Raw genomic sequence first — 23,482 nt, forward strand, 5'->3', positions numbered from 1 at the left:
GTGTAGACATCATGCCATTTTACCTCTAAATACTTCAGTGTTTATTTCCTAAAAACAAAGACATTCTTGTATATAACTATGGTATCATCATCAAAATCAGAAAATTTAGCATTGATACAGTAATATTATCTAAACTACTGCTCATACTTTAATTTTATCATTAGTCATAATACATTATAGCTAATTTTTCCCTGGGCCAGCTTCCAATCCAAGTTTACACATCGTAGTTGGTTGTCATGTCTTTTTAGTTGCCTTTAATCTGAAACAGAGTCTCAGCTTTTTGTTGTTGTTGTTTTTCTTTATCTTGATATTTTTGGAAGAATTCAGCTGAGTTATTTTGTAGATGGTCCCTCAATTTGGGTGTTTTCCATGTTCTTCTGGTTAGATTTAGGTTATGCATCTTCAGCCAGAATGCTACAGAAGTGATGCAGTGTTCTTTTCAGTGCTTTGTATTAGGAAGCACATAATGTTCGTTGTCCCATTATTAGTGATATTAACTCTTATTGCTTGGTTTAGGTGGTGTCTACCAGATTTTGCCACTGTAGAGCTACTGTTATTTTTTTCCTCATTGTAATTAATACATAATTTGTAGAGAGATCATTTGAGTCTGTATAAATAGCCTGTTTTTTTGATCAAATTTTTACCTACTAATTTTAGCATCCATTGATGATTCTCTAACTCTAGCATTCTTTCTATGTTTATTTGTTGGCTCTGTATTGTAAGAAAGAGCCTTACCTTCTCTACCGTTTATTTATTTATTCATACATTTATACCAGTGGTTTTAATTTTATTCAATTATCTATCTATCATCTATCTATCATCCATAATACCTCCAATTGTAATTGAATGCCACAGAGTTCATTCTATCCTTTCCCTTTCCGTATTTGTAACTCCTTTCTCCAACAGTTAGAAAACTGGCTCCCATTATCCTCATGACATCTTTTTGTGTCCCCTTACTAACTTGTGTTACTATGTCAGGTGCAGATAGTAACTCAATTCTAGGGTGAAGGCCAATTTTCCAGAATTTACCATGTGAAAGGCCCTAATTCCTTTCTAGTACTTTTATGAAGCAGGAAGTGGATCTGACGATGCTATCACTGTGAGTCTAGCACTGCTTTGACTACTATGTGCCTTCATGATTTTAAAATTTTGGGACTGAGTATCAGGGGCCAGACTGGAGAACACATCTTGGTGAGCCAGCTATAGAAGGGAGTCGTGTACAGTCAGATAGATATTCCTTAAAGGGAAACAGCTGGAGTCAGAAGGCCAAAGGACTGATGACTTCCAACATCTTTTAGGGTCCCAACTTCTCCAAAGACGTATGCAGGAAAATCAGGCTGTATCTGTCTCCCAGTCTCATGTTCTTTCCCATCATCTGGAACTGAGTGGCATACTCCTTGTACCTTCTAATACCTTGGCTATTTAGTTCCTTGCCATATAATCTCTAATCATCTTCTCTTCCATTTCACTTTGGCCATCCACTACTATCATTATACCTCGGGGTTTGTCATTACCTATAATTGCTACTGAAAATGCTTCACTTCCAATATCATAGATTCAAACATCACACTCTCTGACTATAGCCTTCTCTTCTTTCAACTGTGCCTATATTTTACATTGGGTCTTCCTGTCTACTGACCTCTACTTTCTCCCATCCCACAAGCCCTTCTTTTATCTTCTTTCATGCCCACCTTAGATTTCATAGTTGACCGTTTGAACACATTCTTATTTCTGTCTTTTTGGACACACATAAAACTCATATTCAGGATGACCCTAACTCTTAACTTTCTTTGTGCCTGCATCTGAACAGCTGAGTATTATGGCAGAAAGTCATGCAACAAGGTATATTGTTTCCATCTTAAAATGTCCCTTAAAATTATCCTTTAAGTCCATTATAATACTTCATTAGTTAATTCACTTTCTACAACCTGTATTTCAGAGCTTCTCCATTTTCCTTAAAAGTCCAATGTTCTCTTCCTCTATTTTTACTGTTACCATCCTGGTCCAAGCCACCGTCATCACCCACTAGAGCTACGGCAATTGTCTGTTGTTGTTTTTTTTTTTTAAAGAGACAGTTTAGTTTTTAGAGAAGTTTTAGGTTCACAGAAAAATTGAGCCTCCCCCACTATCAACATCCTGAACCAGAGTGGTACATTTGTTATAATCCATGAGCACACATTGACACATCATTATCACTCAAAGTCCATAGCTTACATTAGGGTTCAGAGGGTAGTACATCCTGTGCATTTTGACAAATGCATAATGATGTATCTACCATTATAGTAACATACAGAATAGTTTCAATGCCCTAAAAATCCTCTATGCTCTGCCTATTCACACCTTCCTCCCCATAAACCCTGGCAACCACTGGCAATTGTCTTTACACATACCCACTTTTATCATTGTCAAATCTTTTCTCCACATTGCAATCTGAATCAAAGTCAAACCTGATCTTGTCAGTTCTCTGCTTGAATCTCTTTAATTAGATTCCTATTGTTCTTCTCTTTGTGTGGAGATTTTAAATTACAGATTCAATTTCTTGAATAGATATTGGACTATTCAAACTTTCTATTTCTTCTTATACCTGTTTCAGTAAGTTATGTCTTAAAAGGAAGTTGTCCATTCCATATATGTTGTCGAACTTACTGGCATAAAGTTGTACATAATATGCTCATGCAATCTTTTAAGTAGCCTTAGGATCTGTAGTGATGCTCCCATTTTCATTTCTGATAATGACAATATGTGTTTTCTCTTTCTTGATCAGTTTTGCTGGAAGATTATCAATTTTATTAATCCTTTCCAGAAATCAACTTTTGGCTTTGTTGATTTTTCTCTGTTGTATGTCTGCTTTCTATTTCATTGATTTGTATTCTGGTTATTTCTTTCCTTCTAGTTTCTTTGCTTTTAATTTGTTGTTCTTTTTCTAGTTTTTTGAGCTGGAAGTTTTTATAGTTGATTTTAACCGTTCTTAGTTTCCAATACAGTCGCTTAAAGCTAGAAAACTTCCTTTAAGTACTGCTTCAGCTACATCCTGGAAGTTTTTCTTTTCTTTTAAAAAACTTTTATTATAGAAAATAACAAACACACACAAAATAAACAGAATGATATAAACAAACTCCATATGCCCGTCACCCAACTTCAACAATTATCAACATTCTACCATTATTATTTCATCTCTACCTCCACCCACTTCTCACATCTCTAACTTGGTTATTATTGTTGTTATTTTGCAGTTCTGTATTTCTGAGGTACAATTACACGCATTGAAATGCTCATATCATAGATATATAATTTTGATGAAGAGATATGCCCATATAATCTAGACTTCTATTATGATATAGAATAGGGGTCGGCAGAGTTTTTACATCCTGGCCTGTTTTTTACATCCTGGGAGCTAAGAATGTTTTTTACATTTTTTAAGGGTTGTAAAAAAAGAAAACAAAGATTATGCAACAGAAACTATACATGATCAGCAAAGCCTAAAATATTTACTATAGGTACAGAAGAGGATTGCTGACCCCTGATATAAAACATTTCTTTCTCTCAAGAAAGTTCCCTTGTGTTCATTAGTAAATTATTGCGTCCCCCCCGCCCCAACCAAAGAAAACCACTGTTCTGGGTTTTTGGTCTATCTTGCATTAATTTTGCTTATCCTATAACCTCATATAAGTGGAATCATACAGCATACTGACTGATTCATTCGTGTTATCATGTGTATAAATAGCTTGCTCTTTTCATTGCTGAGTAGTAGTCAATTGCATGAATATAACACAATGTAATTATCTGTTTTCCTGCTGATGGGCATTTAGGCTGGTTCCAATTTTGGCTATTGTGAAGAAAACTGATACGAATATGCTTTTTATGTCTTTTTATGGACACATCTTTTAATTTCTCTTGGATAAATACCTAAGAGTGGAATTTCTATGTTAAAATATAGTATATGTTTAACTTTATAAGACACTATCAAACCTTTCCTAGTTTAATTTCCTACACGCTAGTTATGAGAGCTCCCTTTACATCATCACCAATGATGTAGTCTTGTCAGTCTTTTTGGTTTTAGTATTCTAGTAGGTTTCTATGGGTATCTCATTGTGTTTTTTTAATTTTAAATTATGATAAAATGACAGAAATTACCATCTCTAAGTGTTGAGTATATTCACATTTTTTGGCAACAGATTGTCACAGCTTTTCTCTTGCAAAGCTGAAACTCTGTACCTATTAAACAAAACTCTCCTTTTCCCCACTCACCCTCAACGCTTGATAACCACCATTCTATTTTCTGCTTCTATGAATTTGACTACTTTAGATACCTCTTTTTGTCACTGGCTTATTTCACATAGTATAATGTCCCATTGTGTTTCGAAAAGACATTTTTTATTTACGTATAATTTGATGAATGAATTATCTGTTCAGTGAATTTTGATAATTGCATATATTGCATATATCTGTGTAACCACTCCCCAAAACAAGATACAGAATATGTCTATCACCCCAGAAAGTTCTCTTGTTTCCCTTCTCAGTCATTTCTTTTATCCCAGAGGCAATCATTGTTCTGATATCTATCATCATGAATTAATATTTTTTCTGTTCTTGGATTTCGTATAAGTGGAATGATAGACTATATACTCTTTTGTGCCTGACTTTCTTCTCTCAACATAGTATTTTTAAGATTAAATCCACGTTTTTGCAGGTATCAGTAGCAGTTCACTTTTTTAAATTTCTGAGTAGTATTTCATTTTATGAATACATCACAATTTGTTTATAATTTTCCTGTTGATGAACATTTGGCTGGGTTTCCAGTTTTTTGGAGTTATGAATAAGACAACTATAAATATTTGTTTAATTAAGAAAAAACACATAACATAAAACTTACCATCTTTATTTTTAAATGGACAATTCAGCAGTGTTAAATATACTTGCATTGTTGTTAAACACATCGCCAGAACTTTTTCAATTTGCAAATATAAAACTCTGTACCCATTAAATAGCAGCTCACTTTTTTCCCCTCCACCTATTCTGGGTTAACCACCATTCTACTTTCTGTTTCCATGAATATGACTACTTTAGACACCTTATATAAATGGAATAATATAGTATTTGTCTTTTTGTGACTGGCATATTTCACCTAGCATAATGTCTTCAAGGTTCATCCATGTGGTAAAGTGTGAATAGATTTCTTTCCTTTTAAAGGCTGAACAATATTCCATTTTATGTTATTCATTCATTTCTTGATGGACATTTGGGTTGCTATGAATATGGGTGTGCAAATATCTCTCTGAGATCCTGCTTTCAATTCTTTGGATATATACCCAGGAGTGGAATTTCTGGATCATATTGTAGTTCTATTTTTAATTTTTTGAGGAACCTCCATACTGTTTTCCATAGCAGTTGCATCATTTTACAATCCTACCAACAGTACACAAGAGTTCTAATTTCTCCACATCCTTGTCAACACTTGTTACTATCTGGTTATTTTTTTTTAATTTATAGTAACCACCCTAATGGGTGGGAGATGATATCATATTGTAATTTTGATTTGCACTTCTCTGATGATTAGTATGTTGAGTATTTCTTCATAGGCAACTATAAACATTTTTGTCCAAGTATTGATATTTTTGTGAACATATATTTTCACTTCTCTTCAGTAAATGCTTAAGAATAGACAAACTGAGTCATAGAGTAGATGTACGTATAACTTTATATGAAACATCCAAACAGGTCTCCAAATTGGTTACAATATTTTACACTCCTGTCAGAAATGTACAAAAGTTCCAGTTGCTTTAAATTCTCAGCAACATTTGTCTTTTTGATATTTGCCTTTCTACGGTGTATAAAATGTTATCTTATTGTGGTTTTAATTTGCATTTTCTTGATGACTAATGTTATTGAGCATCTTTTCATGTGTTTATAATTCATTTGTATATCTTCTTTTGTGAATTGTCTGTTCACATTTTTTCCCATTTAAAAAAATTGAGAGTTTTGCCTTTTAATTGTTGAAATGTAGACGTTCTTTATATAACCTTCCTTTGGTCAGATATATGTTTTACAGTATTTTTTCTCAGTCTGTGGATTGTTTGTTTAATGGTTTTGATGAGCAAAATTTTAATTTTGAGGAAATCCAATTTATGATTTTATTTTGCGGCTTGAAAATCTTTGCCAATTCCAAGATTTTAGATTTAGGATTATGATCCATTTTGAATTAGTTTTTGTGTATGGACTGAGATAGTGGTCATGGTTATTTTTTTTTTCCTTAGCGATATCCAGTGTTCCAGTAACAATTATTTTAAAAAGGCTTTCCTTTCTCCACTTAATTAACTTTTCAACTTGGTGAAAAGTTGACTGACTATATATGTGTGGGTATATTTTTAGACTCTGTACTCTATTTCACTAACTCATTAGTGTACCCTACTGCCAATATCACACTATCTTGATTATCACAGCTCCAGAGTAACTCCTATAGTTAAGTGGTATAAGCTCCTGCAAATTGTTCTTTTTCAAGATTGTTTTGGATAGGGTAGTTTATTTTAATTTTCAATAAGTTCTTGAATAAACTTGTTCATTACTTCAATAAAGCCTTCTGGAATTTTTCATAGGGGGTTATATGAATTTATAAATCAATTTAGGGAAAATGGACATCTTAACAATACTGAACCTTCCAGTCCATTAATGTGGTATAGATCTTCATTTATTTAAGTTTTCTTTAACTTTTCTCATCAATGTTTTGATGCTATTATACAATATTGAGTAGAAATGGTGAAGGAAGACATCCTTGTCTTGCTCTTGGCTCTAGAGGAAAAGAATTTAATGTTTTACTCTTGGGTTTGATGTTACCTGAAGGTTTTTTCACACATGTCCCTTTGACTTCTGATTTTCTGTGATTTTTTTTTTTAATCATGAAGAGGTTTTTGTATATTCTCTGACTGCCTGCATAAGTTTAGATTTTAGGAGTTTAATTATGATGTGTCTAGGTGTAGCTGTCTTCATCTTACCTGACCTCTCTAGTATTTATCACATTTTCCTGAAATTCCTTCTGGCATTTACCTCACTTCCCTGAACCTCTTCCTGTGGTGTTCATAATGTTGTTCTAAATAAGCCTTTCTCCACTTCTCTAGCCTCATTTCTAAGTCTTTATGCAGGATGTTCTTCCTTTTCCCATCTTTTAAATGTTGATATTCACCCCCCGCTTTTCTTTTTATTTTATATGCTTCCCTTGGGTTATCTCATTCACTCCCATTAATTTCATCTACCATTTACATGTTTACAATTCCCAAGTCTATTTAGCTAGAACACACTATCTCCTTGGAATAGTTCCACCTTGATGTTCCATAGGCACCTCATTCTTAATGTGTCTCAAACTGAATTAATCAGCTGTCCTCATCACCCAGAATTTGCTTTCCCACTGTCTTAGGTCAGATTCTCTAAAAGCTGAGCCTGAGATGGAGATTCTTGTTCAAATTACTCATTGAGAGAATGCTCTCAAGAGAAAAGGAGTGAGGATGCAGGATGAGGCAGAAGCAAAAGCTCGGCAAGTATGTGATCTCAGCTTGAGACTAGCTTCAGTATGATTTTATGGGAGAAATACTGGAGCACAAGTTATACCATGAGTTCCACTTTGAGGTGAGGGAGTTGAACTTTTGTACCTTTCCCAGTCAGTCAATCATTAGCAGAGGTCTGTGGGTGGGCCCTAACCTTTCAAGTAAGATAGCTCCCCTTTGGCTTAGCCTCTAGGACAATTTTCCAGAGAATGGAGCGACTGTGAGTTACCAGCCAACATTTACAGCAGCTGCAGGATGCACTGTAAAGGGGATATAGGTGGGGCACCAACATATCCACTACTAAAACATCCCTGAATTTCTTATATTGATGTATATCACTGCCATCTATCCAGGAATCCAAGTAGAAATCTAGAAGCAAAAATGGAGCCCTTTTCTCTCTCATCCCCCATTAAAAAGTAATAATAATAGATAACAATTATTGAGTGACCGTAATATTAATTTCAAATTCTATAGCACGGTTCTCAAAGCTGCACAGGATGTGGCGCCTGTCTAACTCTCCAGCCTTTTATAAATTTATTTATTTATTTTTGGCTGTGTTGGGTCTTCATTGCTGCACACGGGCTTTCTTTAGTTGTCTTGAGTGGGGGCTACTCTTTGTTGTGGTGTGCAGACTTCTCATTGCGGTGGCTTCTCTTGTTGCAGAGCACAGCCTCTAGGTGCACGGGTTTCAGTAGTTGTGGCACGTGGGCTCAATAGTTGTGGCACATGGGCTCCAGAGCACAGGCTTAGTAGTTGTGGCTCACGGGCTTAGTTGCTCCGTGGCATGTGGAATCTTCCCGGACCAGGTCTTGAACCCTTGTCTCCTGCATTGGCAGGCGGATTCTTAACCACTGCGCCACCAGGGAAGCCTATCTCTTCAGCCTTGTGTCTCATATTCTTTCCTCTGCACTGTGTTCTGGCCACCCTAAACCTGTTGCAATTTCCTCAGCATAACATGCTCTCACTCTCAACCCCTCCCACCATGTCACCTTCACATGGTCAGCTCTTACTTGCGCTTCATGATGGTCTAGACATTACCTCCTCAGGGAAGCCAGATCTCCCAGACTGAATTAGATACTTACCATCTGAACTCTACCAGCATCCCATTCTCCCATAAGAAACCACTTCACAGGGAAATACAGCTGTCAGTTTGTTTGTCTATCACCCTTCTTTAAATGTGAGCTCTTTCAGGATATTGATTTCATTTTGTTTATCTCTATATCACTAGCATGCAGTCCAATGCCTTGGACATTGTTGAGACACACTAAATGCTTCTCACATTAGTGGAAAAAAATGAATGGATACAAAGGTAAAATGTAGTCAAAATTCGAAGTGTTTCTTCTGAAACAAATTTTGTAAGCTTTGGCCTGATGTTTATGTAAGCTATTTATTTTAATAGATGCTGCATAGATGAATATTCACGGAAAGACAATCTATTCCACCTCTTACTGTACTAACCTCTTTAGTATTCCTGGGTCACTGAGCTCCACTCCACAGTGTCCCTAAAGAATCAGGAAGAAGGCCCCAGCTCCAATTGAGACAGAACAGCTGTGACTCTCTTCTCTCCCTCTGTTTCCAGATGAAGGACCTACGTCATGAGAATATTAACCCTTTAGTGGGCTTCTTCTATGATTCGGGGATGTTTGCCATTGTGACAGAATTCTGTTCCCGAAGGAGCCTGGAAGACATACTGACAAATCAGGATGTGAAACTAGATTGGATGTTTAAATCATCACTCCTGCTGGATCTCATCAAGGTTAATGGAAAGACTGAAAATCCAGGATTTTCCCTGTAGATTAGAACTTCAATATTTTGGGATGTTTCACTTGCCTTGGATCATTATGATGCTCTTACTCCTCCACCTTCCTTCCCTGTGTCTGCCCTCACTTCTTCTCATAGCCCTTTTGTCCATATCTGTTATAAGGTCCTGATACAGAAAGAGTTTGCTTGCTCCTCACCTGCTCCCCTGTTTGAGGGCCAGATTTTTGTCTTTACTTCCTATAGCTATTGAGCACTCTTCTGCCTTAAGCAATCCTTTCTTCCATCCCATTTCTCTGCCTTCTGGATGTGGGAAAGTGCTCATTCCCAGGCTCTTTGGTTCTGCTTAGCCCCATCTCCTGGCTTTCACGTTCTAAAAGGTGGTTCAGTCTAGAACTAGGTGATGGGTCTTTGCATAGGTCTATACCATAGGTATAGATGTGGAACTCAGCATGACCAGAAAGCCAAAAGACCATCGGTTCTACCAGGCAGCACCTCCATTCTCAGAGGCAAGGACTATTAACAGCCAACGGGGTTCACAGATGGGTCCATGGATGGGCTTCAGTGGAGTCTATGAACTCCCTAGAGTGATATGAAAATTGTGTCTGTGTGCACTTGTAGTGGGCTGATTTGGATAGCCAATAGTCATTGAGCTTCCTGCATATTAATCACAGTCTTGACCCTTGTATTGTGGCCTAACTCTTTTCAAGGTAGCTTTATAGACATAATCTCATTCCAATTTTCTATAAAAGAAGTGTGATTATCCTCCTTTTACAGAGGCTCAGAGAAACTAAATGAGGTTTTTGTTATATAGTGTCTACCACACATAGTAGATACTCAATAAACATTTACCAGCTGTCTATTAAGTGGCAGAGCTAATAATAGAATCTAAATCTCTTAATTCCTATTCTAATACTCTTTCCACTCACTCTGTAAGCAAAGTCCCGTGAGTTAAGGGAGAGTCCTCTAAATGAGTCCTCTCAGACCCGTGATGAATGAAACCTAAGCATTAGACACCTAGGGAGAAATCTCCCCCACTATAGACTCTGCTTGGAAGTACTGGGGACTACAGAATTTCCTAGGGTGCAAGATGTAAAGCATACAAATACAAAGGGGTGTCAGGTGGCAAAGTAGAGCCAGATACTTAAAAGGACTCAGCATAAACAGTCCCGAGATGACTGCACTAGAAAATGGATGTATTTATATGTGAATGATTAAACCCATCTGGTAAAGTCCTGGTAGATCACATTTGAATGTCATATAAGGTTGCCAAGCAAACTGTAGCAGTCAGTATCAGCTTTCTTGCTTTCAGCTTTCTTTTTTATTGTCTATTTTTAATTAAAAATATATAAAAAATAAATTGTATATATTTTATATAATTTTAATATATTTTATATAAATTCTAAAAATAAGACATTTCTAATTATAAAAATAATGCATTCAATTAAATTTAGAAATCAAGTGATGTAAATATATTGGGAAAATACTGACAATTACTCAATCCTCCTTCATATCTTCCCCCCAAATTAATCACTGTTGACAATTTGGTGATTAGCCTTGCAATTCATTTTTCGTGTATTTACATACATTATAGATTTTGTTTGTTGTTTAAAATACATACTGTCACATAGTTCTGCAACTTACTCCTTTTCACTTACTTTATGGCTTAGATATGGTCCCCTATCGGTACATACAAATTGATCTTATTATTTTTAATTGTTGCAGAATATTCCATAGGTTGGATGTACCACAATTTGGACGTCCCTTCTCGATATTTATTATACATCCAATTATATAATATAAAGCAGAGCTGCAAGGAGCATTCTTGTGTATGTGCACATGTGCAAGCATTTCCTTGGAGAAGTAGAATCCCTAGGTCACAGGGTACGCATACTTTCCATTTTGATAGCTATTTCCAAATTACCCACCCAAAAGACTGTACCAATTTCCATTCCTGCCAGTAGTAGATGAGAGTTTGGCTAGACCTTTTGGGAGAAAATCAGAATCTTCAAATTCTTGACAATTATATATGTGTAGATCTATCTGTGTTTGAAATGTCAATAAATCTTCCAATAACACACAGTTCTTTATGCCCACAAGATATGATTCTTCATCAAAACGTAAAATTTTAGCGCTAGAAGGGACCTGGAAACGATTCTTGTTGTCAGAGTTTTGCTTTGCCTGCGTGTAAGAGAAAAAGGCTGAATTCTAGATCATAATAGCTCATGCCATTAACAATCTCAGAAAGTGGTTCTAAAAGCCCCAAATAGTTAAATAAGTTGCTAAATAAATCCTGTTTGTATCATCTGCAGGGCATGAAGTACTTACATCACAGAGAGTTTGCTCATGGGAGGCTGAAGTCTCGGAACTGTGTGGTAGATGGGCGTTTTGTACTCAAAGTGACAGATTATGGCTTTAATGACATCTTGGAAACGCTAAGACTCTCCCAAGAGGAACCTTCTGCGGAAGGTAAGCGATGTATTGTACCCTTCTGATGCACACAAGGTAACTCCAAAGTTCAAATGAGAACATGCCCTGAATTAAAGCCTCAGGCTGATTCAACTCCCCACTTTTGTTGAAAAGCAGCCTCATTTCCAAGCCAAAGGAGTTGAATGAAGTCTGCAGGCTGTAATCTCAGCGCAGCCAAGCCTTCTGAACAAAGCCAGTGCAATAATGTTGAGTTCCTGCTGTGGCAGGATTAGGTTATATTGTGTGGAGACCCCAGGTGTCCCTGGAGGAACTTGCTGAGCACTAGGCACACAGTAGGTGCTCAATAAATACTTGTCAGATTGAATGGAAGGTAATTTGGTAGCTGGACTCCCACAAAGCCCATTCTGGAATGGGATGTCACTAGAGCCTACCCTCACTGTCTCTGTCAGAGAGAAAGAAGCAAGGGGGGGGGGTCGGCAGCAAGTAAATGCTCTGTGGGTTGTGTGGGATGGCTTCAGACCGAACTATGGCCTTCTAGTAAATCAGTAGGCATGCCTGTAATGTCCACTTTGTGTTTTTGTCTTCTATTTAGTGCACGTGTGGCAACACCAAACAATGCCTGTAGAGGTCATAACAGATCAAAGAAATAGAAACCTGAGATGGGGCTTGGGAGTGGGTGATTGAGAACTATGAGGGAATGAATTGATGGAAGGGAGGGAGGAAGAAAGAGAAAGAGTAAGGAGAGAAAATGAATAGGGTTAAATACATATAGGAAGTTTGCACATTAAAAGTTTTAACCAGTATTGCAAGGGGGAAGAAGAGAAATAATGACACAAAAACACAGAGAAACAGACAACCCAGAAGAGACACAGAGAGGGAGAGATGCAAAATGACAACATATACTCATATTCTTAAAATGATCTTTGGTGTTATAAGCTTTAAAATTGCTGACTTTATAGGAGAAATGAAGAGTGCAGGACACAGAGAGACACATGCACGGATAGAGACACAGTCCAGTCATCAGTGGCATCATCTTTGAGCTTTACAAAGCTAGTGGAATACGAAATTTTAGGGAGTCATCCGGTCCAACTTGCTCATTTAACAGATGAGACACCTGAGTCTCAAGATTTGCCCGAATCGTGCAGCCACTTAGCAGCTAAATTAAAACATTTAGTAACAATTTCCTCTTTCTCTGCCCATCCATGCTTTGAAGGACTTGCAGCTCATGGTAATCACAATAGCAACAGGTGCTATTGTCTTCCTCTGTGTCTCTGTTTCTCTGTCTCTCTCTGTCTCTCTCTTCGTCTATTTCTCTCTGTGGGCCTGTTCTTGTTGACGACTTTGTCGTATGGTTATTATTTGGCTAATCCCAATTTGAAAGCTTGGAGTAGTTGCCTGGTGTTAGTGCTAGGATGTTGGGACGACCGCTGTAGAGTGGGAAGTACTTAGCTTCCTGGCAAAATTACTCATCTATAAAAGATAAAACACAATGTCCAGCTTCCCAGAATTCCATTGAATTCACAGTTTGGCTACTTTCAAACTTAAGAAGCTCTGGTTTCAGAGTGAGGAAAGCTAGCTGCAGTGGGTGTTTTTTATTTTTATTTATTTATTTTTTAAATTTTTTATTATTATTATTTTTTTTGCGGTATGTGGGCCTCTCACTCTTGTGGCCTCTCCCGTTGCAGAGCACAGGCTCCGAACGCGCAGGCTCAGCGGCCATGGCTCACGGGCCCAGCCGCTCCGCGGCATGTGGAATCTTCCTGGACCAGGGCACGAACCCGTGTCCCCTGCATCGGCAGGCGGACTCCCAACCACTGCGCCACCAGGGAAGCCCTATTTTTATTTTTATTTTATTTTATTTTATTTTTGGTGGACTGTGTCTGTCTCTTTCCCTGTTTCTCCCTCTTAACGTTTCATTCCATTCTCCAAATTGCAAGGGCAATCTGGATGCTCAGTCCATTCTTTGCACACTGCAGCCAGAGGGAGTTTCCTAAACTGCAAATCTGATCATGTTACAACGGTGCCAAAATTCATTGAATGGCTTCCCATTGCTCTTAGGATAAAGTTCAAACTCTCTTACGTGGCTTGCAAGCCCTTCATGGTCTGGGCCGTGAGGACCTCTTGTGCTTAACCACTCCCTCCTCTGTCTCTGTGCTCCAGCAATGCTGACTGCCTTCCAGTTGTTTATTTGCACCAGGCTCTCTCTTACTTCCAGAACTTCACGCATGCTGTGCCCATTGCTTGGGACACTCTTCCCTTCCTACTCTGTTACCCACTCATCTGAGTCTGGCTAGATTCTCCTCCTCCCACAGGGCTCAACTTAAATACCACTGATTCAAGAGACTTTCCATGACCCCTTAGGCTTGGCTAAATTCTCCTCTTTATGATCCTTTAAGGCTTTGAACTTTGTTGTAATACCACATTTTGTTGGTATTACATGTTTAATTAGCTGTCTTCTCTCCCTCCCCAAACTGTAAGTTTTGTGAAGGTGAGAAACAGGTTTGCCTCCCTCGGTGCCTTTCACAGTACTTGGTGGAGTAAATGTTTGTTGAATCAATGAATGGATGAAATAAAATAAAATAAAGAAATTTGAGGCTCCCTGCCTTAGACGACAGGGCTAATAGAATCTTATAATTGGAAGGCCCTTGGAGATCATCTGGTTCAATTTCCATTTTATGGATGGGGAAACTGAGGTTCAGAAAGGTGAGCTGATCAGTGACCAAGTTGAGATTGTGAAACCAGGTCTCTTGACTTCCATCATGTGTTCTCTTGTACCACACCACACTGGCTCTCCAAGGTTGATTTTATCACCATAGCAGGGCTCAAGAGTTAGTAGTAGCTCCAGCAAACACAAAACAAGCCAAAGTGATTTTTCTAGTTTTTTTTTTTTCCTGAGAGTTCAAGTCTAATGGTAGGTAGTGGCTCTTACTTGGCTCTGGAGTGGGAATGGGAAATGGGGGCAGGTTGTAAGTGTATTCATTACTGCCCACTCTCAATTACATAAGTATAGTGCGGATAAAGCCTCATTTTAGCCATTAACAACATACATGTAAGTGCTCTCTGAAAATACTGTTTGGTAGTGATTGTATTTAATAACCCAGCTTTTTACCAGAGAGTCATGTCCTCTTTTCCCTTCTTGTGCTTTTTTTTTTCCTTCTTGTGCTTTTAAATGTGCAGGGAGAGAGGATGCCAGGAAGAAGCAGCTGCATACCATTTTCCCTCCCCCCAAAACCGTATGCCTGAAATCCCATGGTCAGAAATGTATTCCTTTGACTAAAGTGTTATTCAATCTTTTTGGCTTTATTTGCAAATATCAGTTCTCCTAGGTGAGGAGATAGAAGGGCAAAACCACTATAGTGAGCGTATCAGAGACTCACAGGGCTGGTGGGGCAGGCGAGTTGGGGGACAAAGGCTGGGGACACCTGGAGGGCAAAGAGAGATGAGTATGTGATTCGGGGTGAGGCTAGAATTCCCTGTTCCACCATTTTGATCAGAGTTGCCTCAAAGTAAGAATTTCCAGGGTGAGTTTCTCTTTCCTGGGTTTCGCTAACAAACCAAAATCATCTCTGACCTTTTATCCTCCTTCTTGCTTCATAGGACCTGTCCTTTGGGCTCCCTTCCCAATACCCCAAATTTGAGAAGATGAAAAGTTAGCCAGCGCTTTCCGCATGCCACCTTCACCCTCAGGAGGCACTCTTTTCCAGCCTCCCTATCTGGACATCAACCTGCTGTTTACTCTACCTCTCTCCCCTCGGAAGAGCATATTGAGCCTGTCCCCAGCCCTGTCCCTTCCCTGTCCATTGTAGCCTACCTATATATCTCGTTCCCCATCCTGCTGCCGTCGCCCCTGCCCCCATTCAGGCCCCTTTCACCTCGCCTCTGGCTCTTACTGTAATAGCTTCCTAGCCGGTCTCCCTGATTCCAGCCTCTCTCCTTCTTCAATCCAGTTTGTGCAGGTTGCCAGATTAATCTTCCCGAACACGGCTTTCATCAAATCCCTCTCCAGCTCCAGCACCCCTACTGCCTTTTGTATTCGCTCCAAATGCCTTCATTTGGCTCTCAGGGCCTCTCACCTTCTGCCCTCATTCTTCCAGCCACCCTCCCTCCCCCACTTCATCAACCCCATTTCTCATTTCTCATTATTCCTTAACAGAGCCCTTCTCTTCAGCCAAGCTAATCTGCTTACCAGCACCCCCATCCGCAATTTGCTCCTTTCTACCTCTTGTTCTTTTGCACATACTGTTCTTTCTCCCTGCAAAGCCCTTACCCTGTCGTCGGCTCTAGGAAACTGCATCCTTGACCTTCTTAACAAGCTCCTTTAACTTTTCCGGGAAGGCTTCCTGGATTAATTTGATCAGCTCAGTTTTTTTATTAGCTTGAACCTCATGGAATTGCCAATATTGAACCAGTTTTGATCTACAGAAATGGAATTTCATATGTTTCAATATGAAGCATTCCCTCCAATTTTTGACTACTCAATTTATATTATTAACTGGTATTTCTTTATATATTGCTTAAGGGGCCCTCGCCCCAAATTTCTGAGTCTCTGCCATAACTCTCTGAAAGCAGAGATAATATCTTTTTTTCCCTGTTCGGGTCTGAAATGCAGCAGAGCACACAGTGGGTTCTCAATAGTGGCTTTTAATAGATTCATTTCCTTACACTATATAGTGGCCCTCATCACTATCTCTGTTGTATTGCAGTTAGGGGTACACGTGTGTGTCTTGCCCACTGGTCTGTGAACTCTGCAAGGGCAAAGGCAAGGTCTAATTCATCTCTGGCACTGCCCCTGTCGTTAGCACAGTGCCTGGTACATAGTAAATCCTCAATAAGTATTTGCAGAACTGAGTTGAAGGAATTGCTGCACCCTTTTGCTCTGCAAGGAACAGAGGAGACTTGGGGATCCTCTAATCCTCTTAGATAAGACCTGGAGAAAGCAACTTATGACTCCTCGAGCCCCAGCACAGTCAAATTATCAGACACATATAGATCTCAGCACACAGCAAATCCATGGCAACCAGTCGGGCAGGGCACTCGCCTTTCCCTGGAAGCCTGCCAACTGCTACTTGCAGGCTCAAGAGAGCAAGAAAGTCAGCACCAGATAGTTTTTTTATTTCGAGCTTCTTTGCCCTTCCCCACACCTCCGCTGTGTCTGCCTGCGTGGTCCTGGTGTGGGGAAAGTAGTATGCTTTCTCTGAGAGTAATTCCTTAGATTCATAAATGCAGACTCCAGGGGGAGGGGGGGCACGGAGGCACTAGCATGCCAGTCTGTCTTAATACCAATATAAAGCAGTCAATGAAACAGCACCCTTGGAGCCCTCGAGGGCATTGCAGATGCTGTCAGTTAATCCGCCCTGTATTCATTACACAATGCTTTCTTTTCAGAGTTGCTGTGGATGGCCCCTGAACTGTTGAGAGCCCCGAGGGGCAGCAGGTTACGTTCTTTTGCAGGAGACGTCTACAGCTTTGCCATCATCATGCAAGAAGTGATGGTCCGGGGCACCCCATTCTGCATGATGGATCTGCCTGCCAAAGGTAAGCGGGAGGTGAGAAAAGGGTACCAGGAGCCCACCATGACCCAGATCATCAGGCCAACCCAGGCTGCTGCGATATGCCAGAAGAGTGAACACGATTCCGTGTTTGTGCTAACTGCCCACTGGTCTGCAAGCAGCCCTTGTTGTGTGCAGGTGGGACTTGGAGCCAGACAGCTTTAGGCATTTGGAAAAAATAACCCTCACCCAAGAAGCTGGTCGTTTTCCAAACTGTGACATAAGCCAAGGGCCTACAGGACTTACGTTAGTCCTTTTTTTAGCAGCCCCCTACTACTCCTTTGAGACACCCCCTGCCAGACATTTCAGTGCCCCCTCAGTGATGCTCCTGGATGTCAAAAGTCCTCCCATTCTTTCCCTGTGACACGTCATAGTCTTTCATCCTTATCTCCCATCAGAATCTTCGGCTACGGGGCAAAATTTGAGGGGAAGCAGGATGTTTACGTATTCTAAAAGTACAAAATCACTAGATATTTACTAATTACAAATGGAAAAAGAGTAAGTTTATTAGTGGAGGATCCTGCAGACACCACCTTAACCAAGTGATCAAGGTACATCAACATCATGTACCCCTGCCATGATGCACTGAGAAGGGCTCAATACCACCCTCGTGGTATTCTTGCCCCAAAATGCATAACCTCAATCTAACCATGAGAAAACATCAGACACACCCCAGCTGAGAGGCATTCTGCAAAATAACTGGCCAGTACTCATCAAAAGTGTCAAAGTCCTGAAAGACAGGGAAGGAATGAGGAACCATCACAGATTGGAGGAGACTGAGACATAACAATTAAGTACGATATGGGATCTTGAATTGGATTGTGAAACAGAAAAAGGACGTTAGGGGGAAATTGATGAAATTCAAATAAAGACTCTAGATTAGTAATAGTACTGTACCAATATTAACTTCCTTTGTACTGCAGTTTTATAAGTTGCTAACATTCGGGGACATCCCTGGTGGTCCAGTGGTTAAGACTCCACGCTTCCACTGCAGGGGGGCACGGGTTCAGTCCCTGGTCGGGGAATTAAGATCCCACATGCCACATGGCATGGCCAAAAAAGAAAAAAATAATAATTTGCTAACATTAGGGGGAAACCGAGTGAAGGATATATAGGCAATTATTGTACTATTTTTACAACTTTTCTGGAAGTCTAAATTTATTTCAAAATAAAAGATTTAAAAACTGCAAAATCAAACCAAACCAAACCTAAAATACTTAGTTGTCTCTTGCCCCACTCGGAGTTTTAGTTCACTCCTCTACTTAGAACCCCCCAACAGTTCCTCATCACAAGTTAAATGAAGCCCAGTCTCCTCACATGAGGTACAAGGCCCTTCACAATCTGGTCCCTAGCCACCTCTCTAGGCTTATCTTCTGTCACTCCCCATACTCCAGCTAAGGCACGTGACTGGCAGTGCCCTGAAATCACTACCTCCCTCCTCTGTGCCTCCACACGTGTTGCCCCTACCTTCTCCCCACCTTGCCTCATCCAGCTCATGTCACCTCCACTGGGAAACCTTCTCTGACCTTTTTAGTGTGGGTCAGGTGTCCCCTCTGTGTTTTCCTGTGCATATATCTGCTAGAGCACTTATATTGCTGGTCATTGTTTATCCTCCCAATTAAACTGTGAGCTCCTTGAGGACATAAATCATGCTGGGCCTAAGCAGAGAGGTGACCTATTTCACTCGTTGGTGTTCTCAGAAAGGGACTCCCTCTACCAGAGAGTTGGATGGGGCGGTTGCACTCCAAGGGGTCGACGTCCATGGAATCTATTGCACTGGGGGCAGGGTGAGAGATGTGATGGAGAAACCATTACTGGTGTGGGCCAACCTGGGTTAACAGAGCAGAAGGTGTGGTGTCACAAGGAGCTGAGAAGTCAGAGGCAACAACTGAAATTCTTTCATGGAGGCAAGGGGACACTTATAATGGTATAAAGCAGTGCTGTTGGAGTGTTACAGCCAAGGCAGGGGTGGGAAAGGCACACTGGTGGTGGAAGCAAGGTTTGGTTCACGATGAGGATGTTAAAGTCAAGGGTGTGGAGAGGGGACTAGGGGTAAGAAATGAGCTGAAGCAACTATACACCAGTAAAAATTAATAAATAATAAAGCTATTCCGAGAAATGTGGAACATTAAATTTGAAAATGGAAGCTCCAACTTCCATGTGCAGTAAAATCTTTCTTCAACCAAAAAAATCTTTCTTCAACCAAAAAAAAAAAGAAAGAAAGAAGCCGAAGAGATAGTCGGGGCTTGGATTTTATCCTGTGGGTAATAAAAATCCATGAAGGGATGTTAAGCAAAAAAGTGACACGGCCAAATCCATGTTTTCAGAATGGTTTGTTGAAGGCGAGGCTGGAAGCAGAGAGACCATGCAAAGTGCTCAGCCCATAGTCTGATACACAGTTAATGTTCCACTGAAAGTGGGGTTCAAGTACCAGCAGCCAGAAGGATCCCAATGAGGCCCTGAACTATTTACTGGAGGTTTTTTAAAAAAAAATTATTATTTATTTATTTATTTTTGGCTGTGTTGGGTCTTCATTGCTATGCGCGGGCTTTCTCTAGTTGCGGCGAGCGGGGGCTACTCTTCGTTGCGGTGCGCGGGCTTCTCATTGCGGAGGCTTCTCTTGTTGCGGAGCACGGACTCTAGGCACACAGGCTTCAGTAGTTGTGGCACGTGGGCTTAGTTGCTCCGCGGAATGTGAGATCTTCCCAGACCAGGGATCGAACACATGTGCCCTGTGTTGGCAGGTGGATTCTTAACCACTGCACCACCAGGGAAGTCCCTTTACTGGAGTTCTTAATTCCCTTACCTTAAGGGCCAGGCAGGACCCATAGCCTGGAACTGGGCTGGGCCTGGGCCTTCAGCGGGGGCTAACTGGGTCTACTGTAGAGACTGAGAGGCTTAGATGATTTGGGGGTGGGGGAAAGGAGCCAGATCATTGAAACAATGGATAAACAACAAGGTCCTAATGTATAGCACAGGGAACTATATTAAATATCCTGTAATAAACCATAATTAAAAAGAATATGAAAAAGAATATATATATACAAGCACACACACACACACACACACATATATATATATAAACTGAATCATTTTGCCATACACCAGAAATTAACACATTGTAAATCAACTATACTTCAATGAAAACATAAATAATATCTAGCAGAAGCAGAATAAAGCTGTGCTTAAATGATACCAATAGCTCAATTGATTAGTTTCTCAGTCCTTCCTCCATTGATTGATGTAGCCTTTGTTCAGATACAATTTATATTCAGGCCACCTAAGGAGAAAGCAAAAGACATTGCCTTTTTGTAATTTCTCCTGACCAACCCTATTCTTGGCTAAAACTCAATTATCTTTGCCGAATCTTGGTGCTTTCCCCACAATCTGTAGACCTTTTTCTTCTTGCTTCTGGACAGAAATCATAGAAAGACTTAAGAAGCCTCCTCCTGTCTACAGACCAGTGGTTCCTCCCGAGCACGCCCCTCCAGAATGTCTCCAGCTGATGAAGCAGTGCTGGGCTGAGGCTGCAGAACAGCGGCCAACTTTCGATGAAATATTTAACCAGGTAAGGACTCCGTGAATCTTAACACTCACAGCCCAGAAGCCGTACTGAAACCAGCCCACCTAAAATGAACTCCGTGGGGTGTCATCACACTGTGGAACCTCTTGCAAGAGAAAAAGGCATTCGTCTTGGGGAAGAAGCATGGAATTGGCTATCTGAAGGCCTTTGGTGTTGGAGCATCCCCAGCACATCCTCCAAGAGCACAAGGATAGGTTTTTGCGCTCTTTATCTGATGAACCTCTGTTCCAGACCATCCACAATCCGATCTAACTGACCCTTCAAAGATGGAGTTGAACCACTAGGCACTTGCAAGACAATGGCATTGAGACCATTAGAAGGTGGAATAGATGTATCCTGGACTAGATGGGGATCCTCGTAGAGCCCCCGTTGCTTTGGAAATTCCAGAGAACTCTGATGAGTATCCCATTTAAGTGAAGCCAGATTGCTTTTGGAGGGTCAGGGAAAATATGGGGTGTTTGAAACAGTGTTCCAGATGGAAGGAAGTGCAAATGTGGAGTACAAAAGCAGGGGATTCCTTAGGTTTCTGGGGAATGACTTGAGGCAATGGAGTGCACGAAAAGTGATAAGCTCTCTCCTTAAGATACTGAGTTTCTAAAGAGGTTGACGCTTTCCCTAGAGTTGGGGATTAAAAGGGGGAAATGGGGAGCAGACAGAGAGAGCCCTGCTAAGGGAGCCCTGCTAGGGTGTGGTTCCTCTGTTGGAGCACGCTGTTGAGGGATTTGTTCAAACTACAGGATACCGAAGCTGAGGGTGCTCTCTGGGAGTGCTGTGTCAGCTCTGGCGGAGAGGCTTTGGAGCCTGGCTAGGGTACAGCACCGAGATGCTTTGTGAGTGGCAGGTATCTGAGGCGGAAAAAAGAAAGACTTGGATTGAAAGCCTGAGGGGCCCTGAATATGAAGTCATCCGTGTCCCCAGGTAACAATGCCTCCATTAGCCCGGCTGAGTCTTTTGAGGACACTCAAACAGGTATGCAATAGTATGGAAAAGGCAAAGAACCATGAAGGTCAAATTTCTGAAAACTTACCATGAGGCAGGAGAAAAAGCATTTGCCCTGGTGTTGATGCTAGAGATGTTATTTCAGAAGGCAGCAGAGAAGCCGGTGATAGATAGAAGGAGTGCACATCATACGACCTTCAAACAAGATTGCTTGGAGCTGCCCTCACTGAAATGCTTCAGTGGAAGTTTAGACTGTCTGAAAGACAAGGGTAGCCTCCCAACTCCCTGCAGCTAATAAAACTGAAATGGGAAGAGGAAGAGAGGGAGGCTCCCTGGGTTAGGCAATAGGGGGCGCCCAAAGCATCTGAGCTGGCTACTGTAGGACCTTGGTGGACACGTAGATCTGGACCAGGCTAAGAAGGAAACTCCTAGTGTTAGCCTTGGGACATTGAGTGCTATATAGAGCACGTGTGGCTCAGCTGTATAAAAGGGTTCATTGGGACAGATTCCTAGGCATGTGCTGAGCAAAATTACCACCAGTCTTCCCTTGTTGTCAGCCCAGCATTTTGCATGCTGAATACAGCAATAAGGAGGGGTTACCCCTCGTGATTCCAATGCTATGCCAAGCTCCTTGTCTCTGTAAATGAACAGGGTCCCGGGAGGGCTTATTAAAAATCTGTGGCATGCAGCCACCTCTAAAGGACCAGGGGCAAGACCAGTTGAATTTCTACATGACCCTGACTGACATGAAGGCCAAGTGCTAGGAGACACCATTATTCTTGGACCCCATGGTAAGAAATAGGGGTAGATCTTACCACGTCGAGCTTGGGTCGTATTTAAGAGGTCAAAGAACCTCCCACTGTCCGAGAACCATGCAACATGGTAGCATTAGAAGATAAGAATGATTTTATAGGTTGATGATCTAGAAGAGTAAAAGAACACTCCCCGCCCTCTTCCCCTGACCCCACTCACAACTGGCCTGAGCTCAAGACCAAATCCTGGTGCCTTTGAAGTGGCTAACTATTCAGGTGCTAGCATCTCAGAACCGAAGGATCCTGCCTGGAGAGCACCTTTGCTTAGACTTGAAAGAACCAGAAGGGTAGGGGAAGAACTACTCAGGGAAAAAGAGCCCTGTGAGTGGGCCAGGGTGACAATAAGGGTGGGTAGTGACTTTTCCTCTTTATACTTGGGGTCACCTCTCCTGCCTTTTCATTTTAGAGGAAGGGGTTTATGATAAGGGGGTCCTGTTCCATCACCTCTAAGTTTAAGAAGAATTCCCTAGCTCCTCTTTCTGTTTACTTCCAGTTTAAAACTTTCAATAAAGGGAAGAAGACTAATATCATTGACTCTATGCTTCGGATGCTGGAGCAATATTCTAACAACCTGGAAGATCTGATCCGGGAGCGGACTGAAGAGCTGGAAATTGAAAAACAGAAGACGGAAAAGCTTCTAACACAGATGCTACCACCGTATGTGTGAACACCTGAGGAGTGTGAATGCTTGTAACAATGTGTTCTATTAAAAATAGAAAAAAATTACCCATCAACTAACTGCTCCCTCCCCCTGTCCTGTACACTCTCTACTCCCAGTAGGTTTGAGTCACACCTTCAAATCAAAGAAGAATTGGAAAGCCAAGGGGGCAGAGCGCACTCCCTAATTTTCCACTGCTTGTGGATAATGCTAGTCAT

General features: G+C 40.8%; 1 protein-coding gene across 1 annotated transcript in view; it reads left to right on the top strand.

Moving 5' to 3' along the window:
- The window catches only part of GUCY2F (guanylate cyclase 2F, retinal), an 80,241-nt gene that overhangs the window by 40,208 nt on the left and 16,551 nt on the right, over window positions 1–23,482 (top strand). Inside the window, exons 9-13 of the mRNA XM_060292006.1 lie at window positions 9,115–9,291; window positions 11,606–11,762; window positions 17,109–17,258; window positions 20,692–20,840; window positions 23,100–23,263. Coding sequence (XP_060147989.1) covers window positions 9,115–9,291; window positions 11,606–11,762; window positions 17,109–17,258; window positions 20,692–20,840; window positions 23,100–23,263 — 797 coding nt within the window. The remainder of the gene's footprint in view (window positions 1–9,114; window positions 9,292–11,605; window positions 11,763–17,108; window positions 17,259–20,691; window positions 20,841–23,099; window positions 23,264–23,482) is intronic.

This window comes from Globicephala melas, chromosome X, assembly GCF_963455315.2.
Source record: "Globicephala melas chromosome X, mGloMel1.2, whole genome shotgun sequence".
NCBI classification, from domain to species: domain Eukaryota; kingdom Metazoa; phylum Chordata; class Mammalia; order Artiodactyla; family Delphinidae; genus Globicephala; species Globicephala melas.